General features: G+C 37.4%; 1 protein-coding gene and 1 long non-coding RNA gene across 3 annotated transcripts in view; one reads left to right on the forward strand and one right to left on the reverse strand.

Moving 5' to 3' along the window:
• Positions 1 to 2,381: 2,381 nt before the first annotated feature.
• On the forward strand, positions 2,382 to 8,200 carry LOC118163211. Its single transcript, XR_004748920.1, has 3 exons — positions 2,382 to 2,427; positions 3,543 to 3,687; positions 7,471 to 8,200. It is a non-coding gene; the product is annotated as an uncharacterized LOC118163211 (long non-coding RNA).
• Positions 8,201 to 8,688: 488 nt separating this feature from the next.
• Positions 8,689 to 16,161, reverse strand: part of MACC1 (MET transcriptional regulator MACC1) — a 31,571-nt gene continuing 24,098 nt past the window's right edge. For both annotated transcript variants that reach the window (XM_035319426.1, XM_035319425.1), the window contains exons 4-5: positions 15,203 to 15,391; positions 8,689 to 9,115 (exon numbers count right to left, since the gene is read on the reverse strand). In XM_035319426.1, coding sequence (XP_035175317.1) covers positions 8,900 to 9,115; positions 15,203 to 15,391 — 405 coding nt within the window. In that variant the 3' untranslated portion in view covers positions 8,689 to 8,899. The remainder of the gene's footprint in view (positions 9,116 to 15,202; positions 15,392 to 16,161) is intronic.

Raw genomic sequence — 16,161 nt, forward strand, 5'->3', positions numbered from 1 at the left:
AAATAAAATAAAATAAAATAAAATAAAATAAAATAAAATAAAATAAAGATGTTTTGTGATCTGGGCTATCTAGTATATATAAGAACAAGGAAACAGCGTAGCTTTTTGGGAGAGGGGGTATATTTTGCTAGCATTTTGAAGACTACGCTCTTAAAAGCGTAATACAATGAATAAAACCTACAAAAAACAGGTGAATGTGGCTATATAACTGAGATATTTTAACAGGTCCAGTGAAAGTTATTATTGCTACACATAATGAAAGGCCAGACTATCCTCAGCTTATACACAATTTTAATGAATCTCTACTACATTAATGAGAAAGAGAGAGGGCTAGCAGCACTATTCTAAATTAATGGGTATCCCTGAGGACAAAAATAATTGGTATGAAGGGAAAAAAAAAAAAAAAAAACTGTATGCAAGACCTGTACCCTATTTGGAAGTTTGTAGGTGAGCCCAATTCAAGATTTCTCACTTACATTAACTAAACTAAGAAGTTATTTTCCTATATTCAGTGAAAGAACCACACTGCTTGAGACAGCTCACCTGAAAATTATATTTATTAGAAAGCTGTCAACATTGGTAATGATCCAATAATATAGTGAAATATGAAATAATATTTCAATTAATAAAATCTTGTCGAAATTCTTGTTACTGCACATTCCAGACATGCATGTGACATTACTTAAAGTCTCTGCAAATATTTAACTGAAAATTTGAAAATTAAAAAAAAATAAAATATTTTTTTCTTACTTGTAGACTGAGTGCTACAGCATCTCAGGTCCTATTTACAGTTGGGTCTGACAAAGAAAGACAGACTCTCTATCAATGTCTTTGTCTGCTAAAGATATTTCCCAGCTTTTATTTTTATTGGCCATATGTACATTTCCAAGGCTGGAATAAAAGAATTACAGCAGTTTGGATTTCTACAAAAACATCCCGTCTCAGAGGTCCATGGGTAAGTGAATAAAAACATCTCTTACACAGTTAATATTATAACTCATCACATTTTACGTCCTACAGTTACAATGCAGGCTAAATCCTCTGTCCTAAAGGCCACCAAGGCATCTGCACATGGTGCTAGGGTGTCACTAACCCCTCACAGGAGCCCACCCAAAAATCGGACCATGTGTCTGAGAGTGTTGTCTAAATGTTTTATGAACTCTGGCAGCTCAGTGTCATAATCACTTCCCTGGGGAAGCGCCCAGGGTCGGTTCAGCGCCCGACCACCCTCTCAGTGAAGAACCTTTTGCTAATATTCAACCTGAGCCTTATTAACCATATCTCTTAGCAAACACATAAAATAACAATAATCCAGGTGTGATTTATCATACAGGTAAATATAAAGGCAGGAATGCCCAATGGATGAGGCCTGAACTGGAGTTTGGAATGGATATATCCTTTGGGTGACCTTCAAAAATTTTTTTCTACCTTCACTTCTTGTGCTTTTTCCTCACTTTCCATATTATCTGAAATCATTGTACAATAGATCTTCAATGTTAAACAAGCCATTGAAGTAGTACAAACAGATAATAATAACAATCATTCAGGTAATAATAACAACTCCTTTTCCCCTCCCCTTGTCTCTTTTTCCTTACCCTCTCCAGACATACTTTACAGCAGACACAAATAAACTGTGAAGGGGGACTGAAATGTGTTGATTGGCTGTTAATATCTTCTGGTGGTTTTAATTACAGTATCTTCCATGCCCTCTATTTTGCCATATTTTCTTTCCCTACTGAAGTAATGTGACATGAAGTTCAGCAGGAGTGCAATAGTCACACGTAAGTTCCATCAACATCATTCTTAAACTCTAACACATTGAGTTTCTGTGCCAGCAGTGCTTACCTTTATGCAACCAAACCTCCAAAGCATAATCCTACTTGTGAAGTCTTTCAAAAGAACAAAAGCCATGTGAGGTAAAGGCACTGTTAAAAACAGTTGACTAACCTTAACTACTGTGCTGTTCCTAAATTTCCTTGTCTAATTCATTTAAAAAATGTATAAAATAGCAGGAAACCAGGAACCTGTGAGAATGTGTCTGTCCAGGGTCAAAAATCATTCTGCATGTTTGGCTTCTGTCTATAAATGGCAGGACTATCACATGTCCGTGTTTTCTTTTAATTTTCATCTGGATAAGTTCTTCCTTCCTGCCCTCAAAGTTATGTGTGGGCAGATTTTTTTTGGCTGGTTCAGTCCACATACAGGTTGTTTTCAACCCCATCAGGGGCCAGATCCTGGCCTTTCTTCCTGAGAAAAGAGACAAGCAAAGGGCTAGGCTCAGCTGCTGTGGTGCTCACATCAGAGCATCACATGGTTAGTCAGAGTGGGAAGGGGTGATGACAAGGTTTGTAAAAACCCAGCAAGGACCCAGCAAGGGCTGTAAGGTGGTGGGCAGGGGGCAGTCAAGCTGGAGAGAAGCTGACAGAGGTGGGACAAGCTTAGGAGAAGCTTTGGGGGAGGGAGAAGGTGCAGAGGGTTGGGGTCAGAGGGTTGGGATCTCAGGGAAGACAGGGACACAGGGCAAGGGAGAGCGACAGAGGTGGGGTAGGAATTTGTGCTGAATGGCTGCTAGCCAGGGCAAGTGGAAGGGGAGGGCATTGCCAGGGAGAGGGACAGGAGGTTTTAGAGGGATTGGCAAGCCTGGGAAGGCAGACTGGAATCATGGGGCACAAAGGGGTCTGTGTAAAAAAGGCACTGATATGAGCACATCTAACCAAAACCTGCAGTGGAAGGTGTGCACAGAGACAGCTCCCACACATCACTCTACCAATCTCGCTGCACCAGCTCTTTTCCTTTATGGAGTAATATTTGCCCTTTAGAGGCAAACAAAAATGATGAAAGGGCAAGGTCCATTTAGTTTCTCTAGAGTAGTTTGATATAATTTTGATATCCTAGCTTGCAGCTTATGCAGGCTGCCTCTGAAGTCATCTTGCCAGCTAAAGGTCTCCAGTCATGTGTTCATATGTATGAAAATGGGCCTTCTGACCTAAAACCTTCACTGATGCTTGCAGGCATATGGAGCTAATTCAGATTTCCATTTCTATGAGATAATCCCCTGACACCATGACTAAGCTTTGTAATTTATTCAGCAAAATGTCCCAGCTCCCTCTTGTTTTGTGACGTCTTCTTGCTGGAGCTTCGGGGCTTTGGCATTTTTTAACTTTTTTATTTTATTTTTTAAGATTTGATAATCCTATTTAACCCTCTTGCAAATGGGACCCCAGGAAGAGCTTTTCAGTTACACACAATTAGTTTTATAAGGAACATTATTAAACCATCCATTAGCTGTTTTTTTTTTTTTTTTTTTTTTTTTTTTTTTAAATCCTTTATTTATAAAGGCTTTTGTAAGAGGAATAGAAGGTGGCATTATATGAAATAGTTTCAGATTCTAATAATATTTCTTTTTTGTGAGTAGAATTATGACATGAGCTTTCTTGTGTAAGATTTCTTTTACAATATGTCGTGTGCTGTGTCGTGTCCCCCCCCCCCCCCCCCCCCATCCTTTTTCCCTTTCATGTTTTCCACTCTGATGGATGGCCTAGGGCTGTACTGGATTCTGAGAGATAATAAAGTCCATGGAAAAAGTCTGGATGGGTTGCCATTTCCCTGCCTAGACTTCAGCATCCAGGCCAGAGGATGACAACTCATCCCATCCAGCAGCTCTTGGCACTTGAAACCATGGAACAGGTAAGAGGCTATGGCCATTGCAGAGTAAATTCACAAGCTATCTCATGGGTGGGGGCACAAGGGAGGTGTAAAAGAGCCTGCTGGGATGTGAGGACTGTGTGAGACATATGTTAATGAGAGCACCAGGAGGGTCAGCATGAGAGCAAGCATCTGCCTGGTCCAGCCCTGCAACCTCCAGGGCAGTGTGAGAAACTGAGCAGGTGCGGAATATGTTTGTCCCTGCCGCATTCCCAGTATCTGACTATGCATTGTACTCAGCTGGTGGCTGTACACAGGCCGTCACATTTTTTGATAAATCTGACTTGCTGCCTTTTGCACACATTTATGCTATTGTCTTCAAAACATCCCATAATAACTTGTTCCACAGTTCCTCACTGTGTGAAAAACTACTTCAACTTATTTTTATACCCATTGCCTGATAACTTTATTGTTACAAGGCATACCAAATAGTCATTGCTTATTCACTTCCTCCCTGTCAGTCCTGATTTTCTTTGTTCTCAGCGTATTACATTTGCCAAGGCTGCGTTTTAGATCTTGTTCTGAATTTACCACAAATGTAATGTTTAAAATGCGGGAGTTTGGAATGGAGCTGAATGCACTTGTCTTCGCCTGGTCTCTTGGGACTATTGTACTTCCATCTCTATTCCTCGCAGGCCAGTTCATTTACATTTTAAAACCTGGGGTTTAGAATGAACATGTAAATGCACCTTCCAGTTGTTATAGTAATTCCTGCTACTTAGTTTTAAATTAAAATCCTGATCATTAATTTAGGATTGAAGGCATAGGCTGTATTCCTGGACAAGTTGTTTTGAAAGGGTATCAAGTAACAATTTGATCTGAGAAAACTGAAATACAAATATAATTAAAAACAATCAGCAGTATTATTTCTTTCTTCCAAAGGTTCAGAAGCTCCTGCTAGTCTTGACTGACCTTTCCAAACAAAGATTCACCTTTCCAAACAGGCCTGCATGGTTCTGCCACCAAAAGGAGAAAGGGGCACATCCCTTTGAGAAGGCCTGGCCACCCCAGCAAGCTCTTCAGACAGCCCTGTTCTCAGCAGTGGGTTCATTCTGCTGCCTCAAGAGGTGATAAAAGCAAGTTACTTTTGCTTATGAACAGGCTAAAATGAGGCTGTCCATGGTTTTAACACAGAATTTTTAAATGAAGGAAAATTGCATACAGGTATTACTCAGTTCCCTGGTATTAATCCAACTGTGATCTTCCACTCTGTGGAAATCTTCCTCTTTCTTTGTCTTACAACAGCAAAATAAAATCCATGCAAAATTTCAGTGGACAATATCATTTTCCCTTGTTTATTTTTTAAAAAATATATACTGTTATTAAAAAAAATAGATATATATACATTGGCAACACATATAAAAAAGCACTTTCTGTACTAAGAAAAATCACCAGGTTATTTTAAGGACTACATCCCAATCCATACCATCTTTAGACATTTACTGACAGCAGGAGAACCAGAAGGAACAACAGTTACCATCCACTCTAGGCTAACATTTTCTTTACAGATCTACAGTTATTCCAGAACTTCTCTGAAGATCTTAACAGACAGGATGTTCTCTCCCATTAATTATTGTGCAGAATACCTTTTGCTATATGCTCTTCCTAGGGGGAAAAATAAATAAATAAATCAAACCCCCTTATTCTGCATAGCTTTATCTTTTCATAGACAATTTTACCCAAACAGAATAAAACAGCACAGCCTTCTTTCTATTCCTATTTGTTTCAGTTGTCTGTAGCTGAAGATGATGATGAAAAAATAGGTTCACTGGGTTTAGCTGGGAACATGGCATTGCCATCTGTACTTCTCAATAGCCTTTATTGTTTAGATTGATCTGCCACTGTTGGCTTGATCACTTACCAAATCCAGACGTACTTCAGGAATAAAGCTTTAGAGTCATCTGAACACAAAAAACAGTGTTGCTGCTTTGGAGCAGCTCAGCATTTGCTTTTCACACAGCTTAGGTTAATAGGAAGAATTTGTGGGGGAAAAAATAAAATAAAAAACAGTCATTTTCACAAAAAGTGACTTAAAAATGACACTTGCCCACCCATTCCCATTTCTCTGCTCTTGGCAGGAAAAGGGTAGCTTATGCTTCCTCTTTTCTCCCCTGGAGAAGTCAATGAGGCATGCCCTTACCCATCCCCCAAACCCAGAGACTGTCTTGGCGAGTAGCCCTTTGAATATATTTTAAAAGAAACTTTATTTGCCCTCCCTAAGCCTCTACTTTCCAAAAGAAAAGCAAGTGAAACCTAAGGAACTGAGTCCTTCCATATTGAGTCCTTCCATATATCCAGCTGGAGGACTAGAACTTCTTTGGGGGAATAATCTGCTTTTCCTCTGCCTTCTTGACAGCTGTTAATTTAGACACATGCCACCTAACCGTGCCATTGAATGGCACAGAGCTGAGTTGCCTCTGCACTACAATAACAGTAGTGTCTTCCAATTTCACTGGAAAAAAAACATAGTTTCTAGCGCAAGTGGCTAGATTTTCCTTACAGCTATCCACCATGGAGCGTGTCTGCCTCATCCAAGGGCAGACAGAGCCGCAGGAGTCATTTTTCCAGTTTTCATGGTTAGGTGAAATCATAAAATTATTGGGTGCTCACACATTTTTTACTTGTTTGTTTAAGAAAAGCACTTATACAGATGTTAGAAGGATAGTGGAAGGGGCTCGTAAGCCTACACATATAAGGGAAGATTGAACGGAAACTGGAAGCAGAGGGTCATTTAAGGTGGAGACCAGAGTATTTTTCCTTGTCTCCTCTCAAAAAGTTGTTAATCTCACCCTGCTTCACAGAAACCCAAGAAGGTATGTGTGCAGGCTCATGGGAAAGCTGTTCTCTCTTGACAGGGTGGGAGGGAAGGAGAAAAGGTCAAGAACAGAGTGTGTTTACCAAAGCCATGTGCTCCTTGCTGTGTGCTGCTGCTGAGTGCAGCTGCTTCCACTCTCAGCTGGCATTTTGTGGTTTTGAATACTAGAGCACTAAATAAAATATGTGGTTTTAATACCTTTTTTTTTTTAAAAAAAAAAAAATGTATCCAGTGTGGGCTGCTAAAGTAAACAGAATATTGCACGAGTGCACATTTCATTCATATGAGCAGAAACTTAAAGCAGAAATGGGGAGAGCAATTAGCAACAAAATCCTACAGTACAGACCCTGGAGTCCAGCATAACTATGGACAGATATAAATTCCCTTTTAAAGAAATATACTTGCAAGACCAGTTGCATAATGCTGCAAGCTAATGAGAACACTGACTCACTAAGTCAATATTTGCTAAATCTACCAGGTCAAATTAAACTCTTGTTCTAGGCAAAAACAATTTTGCTGTTGTTTCACAGCACTGAAAGAAGCAGGCCTAGAGCCTAAATCTGGGAAATCTACAAAAAATGTCCCTGGGTTGTAAATGTTATTTTAAAGAATTCATTTTAATTGTATTTCTTTCTTTCTTTATAGTTTTAATATTTCAATTTAGAATTTTACTTTTAAAGAAGACTACTTTAAAAGGAGACAGTATGCACCTTTTCCTTATGCAACAGCATGACAGAGGAAGCCAACAGATACTTACTCCCCTTTGGGGGGCTTCATTACTGCAAGCAGGAAAGAACAGCTGGTGTCTGCACAGGAGCACAAGGTAACAAGAGAACATTGTTTTATATTTACTTTGCAGCACTTTTTAAAACTGCAAAGGACACAGTAAAAATAGGTGCTAGCACCTGAAACAACAAAAATCTCTGATAGTCTTCATCCTTGTTCTCCAGGTTTCATTGATCAGCAAAGACAATTATTTTCTGTGGGCTGAATCCCTCACACTGTTGCAAATCAGGAGCAAGTCCACTGAAGCCAAATGACTTCCATGCATGCTAATTCAGTCATGCCCAGATGCTTAAGGGTATTTTGGTGAGTGAGCTCCTCCATTGCTGGGGAAAGTGTGCTTTTGCTCATGGCTCCTCCTGAGCCATGTGTACTTTGGGAAGGCTTAATGAAAGTAGAAAGGAAAGCAGGTTGGAGGAAAGAGGAGGGAAAGAAAAATTTTTACATGTGCTATTTGTTTTTAGAGTCACTAAAACTTCCTTCTTAGTAGATGCCATCTAAGAAAAGAGCAGCACAGGTTCTGGACTGTAATGCTACTAGCCTGTGGAACTCCAGAAAAAAATTGGCTTTGTCTTGTCAACAGTAGGTGACAACAGAACACCATTTTTCTTTTCAACCACTTGTCATGAGTATGTGCTGATGTTTCTGAATATATGTTGATCAAAGACAGTCAAAAAGGATTTAACTTTTTTGGGGCTACTACTTAACTAAACACTTATTTAAAAGCTTATGTTTAAAAAATATATATATTAAAATAAGTCTGGTTAGCCTGTAGTCATTATTCAACCTGTATTTTCTACTTTGATAAAAAAACTTAGTAATTGCAAGATTTTTATTGTTTGTATCTAAGCAGGGTTCTTTTTAGAGCATATGACTAATGAGAATTAGTTGCTGCATAAAAAATAATAATAATAATAATCTAAAGGCACCCCACTGTTAACTTTTTTTTTTTTTTGAGAGAGAAAATAATAGACATCACTCACATTCTTCATACTGTAATATAGATAATAATGATAAAACAGAAGAGAGTATTACCTTCTACAGCCTGTCTGTATGTACCAAGCCAGTATTTCATATTAAATAACTTGAATTCCTGTTTGGGGACAAGAAGGATTTTTCCCCAGTTGAGGACAAAGAATCCTAAAGTTCTTTCAAGGCAACCCTGAAGTCATTGGTCTTATAGATGAGGGCTTTGGACATCAATTAAAATGTATTAAATATTTAAATTTTAATGTCCCTGAAAATAATGTAAACCTAGGCCCCGTGGGCTACACTCATCTGTGCATGGTTCTGTTTCTAAACTGATCTCCACTTAGAAATCGGTGCAATCAGAAGTAGTTCCCTGTAGAAAGTGCCCTATAGAATTCTAGCCATTTTTGTTGGCGTCACCAGTTTATTCCCCCACTATTTTCCTATTTCCATGATAGTTTTTAGAAAGCTCTGGTAATCTCAGGTAGCTGTAGTTGAGAACTATGGGCCTATACTCAACATCAACTCAGGTACAACGGACTTCATTTAGCCCTTTTCTGGAACCATCTATGAAACACAAATAACTGTACAGTTTCCAGGAGAATTTCCAAAACGGTATTTGGTAGTCTACCCTTCTTCCTCAATTTTGGAGAAAGCACTTGCCCTTAAAACTTCCATGCAGTTCACAAGAATCAATGTTCCAGTTAACTCTCGCCACTCTTTTGTTACTGGGTTTTTCATTTTATCCAAGGCTGACTGCAGGTCTTGTAAGACATCCCTGTAACTGTCTCCATAATGGGCAGCCCATGTGTAGAGAAAGTCATATGCAGGTTTCCACATCATCTGCAAATAAAGGAAGAAATGATAAGGTGCAGTTGCAGAAATCAGATTATTTAGCTAAATCTCTCCAATAGTGGAAAAGAAAGAGGGAAAAAAAAAAAAAAAAAAAAGTATTTGATCCCTAACCACACTGAAATGCTTTATCATATAGGGCATATTCATTTAAAAACAAACTAAAACAAAAACACTCTGGTAACCTTATGTACTTCATTTATATGAAAGTCTTTAATTCTCAGAGAGGTAAATAAGGGAAAGAAAAAACTCTTCATTCAGATGATTATCACCAAGTCAGAATATATCTGTGTCTGAAAGTAAAACTCAAAGCACAGGGGTAGAAGGAAAATACTTGACAATTTTTGCAATTCACACACCCAGCAGCAGTTTTCCTATTTGGAGTTTCACTGTACTTTTGGTAGTTAAAGACCCACTTTGTTTCATTAAGATGCCACAGTCCCCCTACTGTATAACTTAGTCAGGACCTTTCAAACATACTTCTTATATTTACAAAAATGTTTTCTGGTAACATCAGCAGAAAGATCCATCTATTAAAACAAAACAAACGAGAAACAAACAAAAACATTCCAGGAACAGTGGAATGAGAAATTTTTATAATTATATTTTTAAAATTACATGCAATTTAAAGTGTCCTGGTACCAATGAAGGAAATAAAAACAAGTTACCACTGTTCCTTATTGCAAAATATAATATGTTTAATTATTTTATGCCGAACAAATATGGAGCATATCCTTCCCAAATGTAATTTGTCATTTGCCAAGTGACAGTAATGAAGCTATGACAGCATGATTCAGATACCGAGCTGGACTTACATCCTTCAAAGTGCTGATGTTGAGAGTAAGTTTGCTCTGTTTACAAACAGAAAGATTGTTTTCCCAGCTGCTGCTTTTGCAAATTTAACTTGGGTGACTATTTCCCTACTCCTCATTGGCAATAGAGGTTTTGCAAACAGTAATTGAGTTAACAATTGCATGAATGATGCATAAAGGCAAAGAAATCTTTCACTTTTTTTTAAATGGTAGTACCATATGCTGTTTTAAAAGAAATATACTCATGCATAGTGATAAAAGCACATGACTGGATACGCACACATGTATACACACAGATGTGATCAGAAAGTCTCTTAATTCTAAAAGATTTAACATCTTCTCTTTTTAATGAAAAAGCAGTTTTCATGGTTCAGAAGAAAACTGGTTATTTTTAAAATGAAATTCTTTGAATTTAGAAGTGAAACACAACATAAAGTTCTACTTCCTTGATTTCAGCTCTATTTATTTGATCTCTAGAAGATTTAAGTAGCTGGAGGAAACATTTGCCCATGATGCTGAGCTTTTCTCCACTTTTGGGCTAAGAACTTATCCCAAGATTCATTCTACTGTAGTTTTTGTCAACATCTCCCTCATCTTCTGCTGCCTTTCTCCCCCATCCTCAAATGGAAAAACTCATCATACAATGCATCTCCTCTGTAGCATATCTCACAGTCTGATTAGTCTCATTTCTGCTTTTAGTTTAAGCCATACGAAAATGCCCATGATTTAAATGAAATCTGCCATTTGATCTCTAGAGAAGAGAAGGATATCACCATATATCCAAAATGAACAGTGCTTACTGCAGACTTTAAGCAAGTCAGTCTTAAATCATAACCATAAGGTTACAAAAGGATGGAAAAAAAGTCACTTGGTGTTTTGTGGGAAGAAATGGAAAAAGATGAAGTATTTCATCCGATGTTACTTTGAGAAGAAGAAGAAAAACATTCGTAATGTACTACTGTAAATACTTGATATTACAACTTATTTTAGTGAAATAAAGCACCTCACCATGTTTGCATTTATGCTGAGATCAGAAAGTTTCTTTATTCCTATTTCTAGCTTGATAAACAAGGTAGCCAACAAGAGAAGCTAGGATTTTCTGATACATTACTGCTGGCTGTGCTTTTCTCTGTCTCCTGCTTCTTTTCCTTATATTCTTGTTGGACCAGGCTATTTGAAGGATTAGGGTATAGCCTTCTGTTTGATGATCTTCACTAGTATATGAAAAGACAGGGAATATTAAAAGATGCTATTCTTTGACTTACACTGAAGGTCAGACTGATACTGCACAACCAGAGAAGCAGCCGAAATATTTGAAATAAAAGACTTGTTTTCTTCAACTCTAGCACTTTTTTTTTTTTTTTTCCTCGACATCTGCATACTCTAATACAATGGCTGAAGTGTATCATGTTTGACATTCCTGAATTTTATCAAAGGCAATTTTTAGGCAAACTATTAAATCACTGCAGCATGCTGGGCAAGTCATGACTCAGCTGAATGCCTGCACTTTCCCTCTTTTCCCTCTACCTCTGCTGAGTAGGTAATAATGATACCTACATCCTCTGTAAAGTGATTTGGAATTTACTGATGAAAAGCACTTCAAAAGCTAGGCACCAATTGTATGCACCTCAAGTTGCCTCTGTGATCATCTGAGAAAAGATTTCTCCCACCAAGTAAAATATTCAGTAAAAGCATTTTTCGACCAATCTATCCTTTTGACGGTAGAATAGTCCTTGATGAGTAAAGAATTGGTTCATGTTTTCAGACAATAGTCAATCATTAGTCAAAACTTATTACTCTTTCATCTTTGCTTAGTTTCCCACTTGCACGCCAACAACTATCAACAAGAAATATTTCCATTAGAAAACTCCATGCTAGGAAAAGATGATTTTAATTGGGGTTCTTATATAGCTGCTAAGTAAACGCAATGATCACCAATCAGTCTGAAATGAGTAGTCAGACTAATGTTAGTCTTCTAACAACACTGAGGGCTTGCCCACACAGGTATGAATTTACACTGCATTAGCTACATTCATTTTGCTTCTCACATAGACAATACTGCTGAACAATATACATGAAATTTTATAAGCAGAGGATTGTTTTCTTTGTACAGAGGTTCAATTCACTAGATTACTGAGAAGTTCAAAGGTCAGAGAAAGCACTGAAACCGAAGCTTAGATTCACAGGACAGTGAGGATGCTGATTGTCCATGTAAGATACTAGTGCTAGAAGCCTGGTATGCTTTAAACTCACACCTGTGCAGACAGACACTGTTACAAGGCTCACAGGAAGTCAATAAATTCCCCGTGAGCCCATTCTGGGTCTTGAGGAATGAAATAAAATAAAGCAATTGCTTTTTAAATGTTCTCTTCAAAATAAAACTGGCTCTATTACTGACTTTTGTATAATGAGCTTGACTGTTTTATCTCTTGGCATCAGATAACTCCACAGAAAGGTGGAGAAGCTTGTAGGTCATTTAACATATAAATAATGTAAAAATCTCCTCAAAAAAAAAAAAAAAAAAAGGTGTATGAGGCAGAAGATTCTGGTTACTTGGGGCACAAAGAAAGGAAGTTCCTCTGGATAGGTAAAGAAACATTTATCTGAGGCAAGTAACTCAGCTACTGTTTCACAGTAAATGTTCAACATTAAACTTTTTGTTTATATAAATGTACATCATTAGACCCATTGAACGCTTCACAGAATGTCACTATTGGCAATGAGGGGATAAGATCATGATACAATGGAAGGTCTTTTGGCACCAAATGTTTTACAGAAAATATAATTTCTATGTAATATTTAGATGTCCTATAAAATTTGTTCTCTCTGGTGCCTAAATACACATTCTCATATAAACAAGACACTGATATGGCTCATCTGGAATCTTGGAGAGTATTCTTATTAACACCTGAAACAAACATAACCTTAATATGTGTATGCAACTTTGAAACTGAATTCTGGAAGTAACTGTTATCAGGCCCTCCATGAAAACTTAGCTTAGATATTGCTTGTGAGCAATAATACAACCAATTAAATTAGAAGATCTATGCAGATTCTAAATTCCATTTAGTAAAGTAATTTAATTATTTTATATCAAATTTGGGACACTATGTCCTACATGCTACTTTTCCATTAACATTTTCAATTCAAGCAAATCACTAACTTGATATGAAGGAAGAAACAAGAGTTGAAGGAATGGCAGACAGCACCATTCATGTAAAAAGATTTCTATGATCAGCAAGAAAAAGAAAAAATGGTGGTGGATTATATTTTCCTAACTGAGAGGTCAGAGGGTCTTGGACAGTGCATGTCGCTAAACTGAATTCATAAGGAACATCATTTTCTGTGCTTGCTGGTGTTACTTGTCATTTTTTATAGTTCAGACCCCAAATAAGTTCTATTTTATTCAATAATAAGTTTTGCATTTCAACAAAATAAACATCCAGTACAAAATGGACTTAATGGAAATAGATACCTATTTAAAGCAAAGCAAATACATTAAATATTATATATGAGGATGCATGTAGTTATATACATTTATATATTTAAAGTAAATATGATATATAAAGCAAAGTAAATATATAATTTATATATTTTTATTTGATTATGGTGCTGAAAAAAAATTAGAGTTCTGTGGTCAGCTAAGGAGAAATAATTTCCAAATACCATAGAGACAAGTGGAGTTGCATATTGCTCAGGTATAATTAGGTCTATGATTCCTGTTTCAGAAAGCTGTGATTTTTTCTAACACAGGAAGCTTAGCAAGTAATACAAAACAAAACAAAACAAACAAACAAAACCACAAAGTTAGTTGAGGAAATACAGAAAATAAAAATCATAATGGAAGTGACAAAGCATTCACAGTTGGATGGATTTTAGTATTTTAGAATAAACTAGTACAAAAAGAGCTAATAATGGGGTGTTTTTTGTTTGTTTGTTTTCACTGGGAAAAAAAAAGTAGAAGCATAGCAGAGTTGGGTTTGGTGGAACTGAGAGTTTTATTTAAAAAAGAGGAAGGTGCATCCATGCACAAGTAATGTACCCAAACCAAAACAACTGGAGAAACAAACAAGCAAGCAAGCAAGAAAGAAAGCAAAAACAACAGCATATTAAATAGCTCAAAGAGAAAAGTAAGATCATACGAGTAGGAAGTGTTTGCAAACAGCAGTGATAGAATTTTGCAGGAAGTGCAGAATCTTATATAGGAATGCCTGGAGTTTTGGTCAGACATTGGACTAGAGGTGGGGAGAGGCATTTAAAAGGAGTAAGAGGTCCATGATCAGAGCAGAAATCTCTTGATAGCAATCACAAGGCAGACAGAATTGAGATGAAAGACTCAGTGGATTCATACTGAAGAAAGGAAAATTCCCTGTCAGAGAACAGGGAGAATCAGCTACAGGGAAAGAAAAGGAAAAAAAAATAATAATAATAATCTCAAGTTGTTGTGCAGGTATGAATGGGAAATTGAAGCAGTTCATTAGGTACTGAGATTTGAGAGAAAAGGAATTCAGGCTCAATATTGTGCATTATTTGCAATAATGAGGGAATAATAGTAGAGGCAAAGGGAGAGTCTATCCTAAACAGAAAGGTCCATTTATGGGTGTCATTCAGTAACACTCAAAAAGAGGATGCTCAGGATAAAGCCTAGTCTGAGACCTAGTAGTCATTGGCACACAACTCTGTGGATCCCACAGTTCTGGATCAATTCCAACACTGGATCCCATTGCTTTGGTTTTAAAGCAGAGAAATACAGGAAGCAACTTGGATGCCCAAGCAAAAGTGTGTCAGGAGCACAGGCTGGTCCTCAACTGAGAAGCATGAGTGTGAGCCCAGTCTAAGTCTCGTGACATCCCTGTCACATTGCATGGATGCCATGGGTACCTTTGAACACCTTCAAATAGCACTAGAGATATATTTAGGTATCTTTATTTCTTCTTAAATGTGTATACACTAAAATACATCTGAGAGGACAACTCAATTTTTATTTAGAAGTCGTATTTCAGTTTAACCAGAGTGCTTTACAAAGGAGGGTAAATAGCACAAACTGCATGCCAAACTAAGAAATTAAAACAGGATTTGTCAGGTTCATATAATAGGACTGAGGTGGAATTGGTGTCAGAGTTTTTCTTGCCTGAGTTAAAAGGTGACAAATCTGACACAAACACAGAATGGAAAAGTGTTTCTTCTGCACATAGCAAGGAAGAATAAAGGTCATTGACTGCATTTGAGGAGCAAGCATGTACACTGCTTTACACCAGAGCCTTACCTCCAGAGCTACTGCTCCACTTTTTCCTTGGTGGGGTACCTCATAAGCCTCTATTTGCTGCTTTGTGAGTCGGGCTAGCTTCTCTGCGAGCTCCCGCCAGTATTTGCCAAGCTTCACAGCCGAAGTCAAAATGATGGTGTCCTGGGTAAGACGTGCCACTAATCCCTGGCAATCTATTTTCAAAAGTGCCTGCAACAATCATTTCCATTAGTGTTCATTCAAAGAATTTCCTACAAACATCATTATAATTTGTTTTCGCAGCACTACTCTGCAATTTTAAGCAGACAGAACAGCTTCCCCTCCACAGGTTTTACTTTCCCCAAAAGGTATCGTCAATAATTTAATAGGAATACTGCCCATAAGCTTAAGAAAAAAATTAGGCTGGCATTCATCTGCTTCAGCATTCCAGTGTTACATGGGTGCTGCCAAGCTCAAGGATCCTAAAGGAAAAATATTTTTCTTCAGCAAAAATATCTGGGACATCAAACTGAGCTTCTTAAAGAATGACATGGAACTTAAAAATGAAATTAGAGCACTCTTATACTAAGGTGTGGTCGTTAGCTTACTTTTCCAGAAAATCATTTATTACAATGGCCAGTACCCTTTGATTTACTCCCCCCACAGAACAAATAATTTGCTGAACATTTCAAAGAAATGCAAGCATTAAAGTCTTTATTCCTGTATGCTAAATGATCTTCCAAGAACAAACAAATTAAAGTGTTTCCAGCAGTGAAGCCCTGAAATGAAGATATGTGGTGTTATCCTTTCTTATTTGCTTACACAAGAGCTAATAAGAAAATAGGCAAATAGGTGGTATTTTTTTTCTCCTCAAATTAAAAGCAGAATATTCCACTGTAAATATTGACTTTTCAGTGCAAGAACCAAATCCAGAAAAGCTCCTTAGTTTCCAGATTTTCAGTAAAATATCAAGCATTTATCTACAAAATAGATATTTGTAA

The sequence above is a fragment of the Oxyura jamaicensis genome, chromosome 2, assembly GCF_011077185.1.
Source record: "Oxyura jamaicensis isolate SHBP4307 breed ruddy duck chromosome 2, BPBGC_Ojam_1.0, whole genome shotgun sequence".
Classification (NCBI taxonomy): Eukaryota; Metazoa; Chordata; class Aves; order Anseriformes; family Anatidae; genus Oxyura; species Oxyura jamaicensis.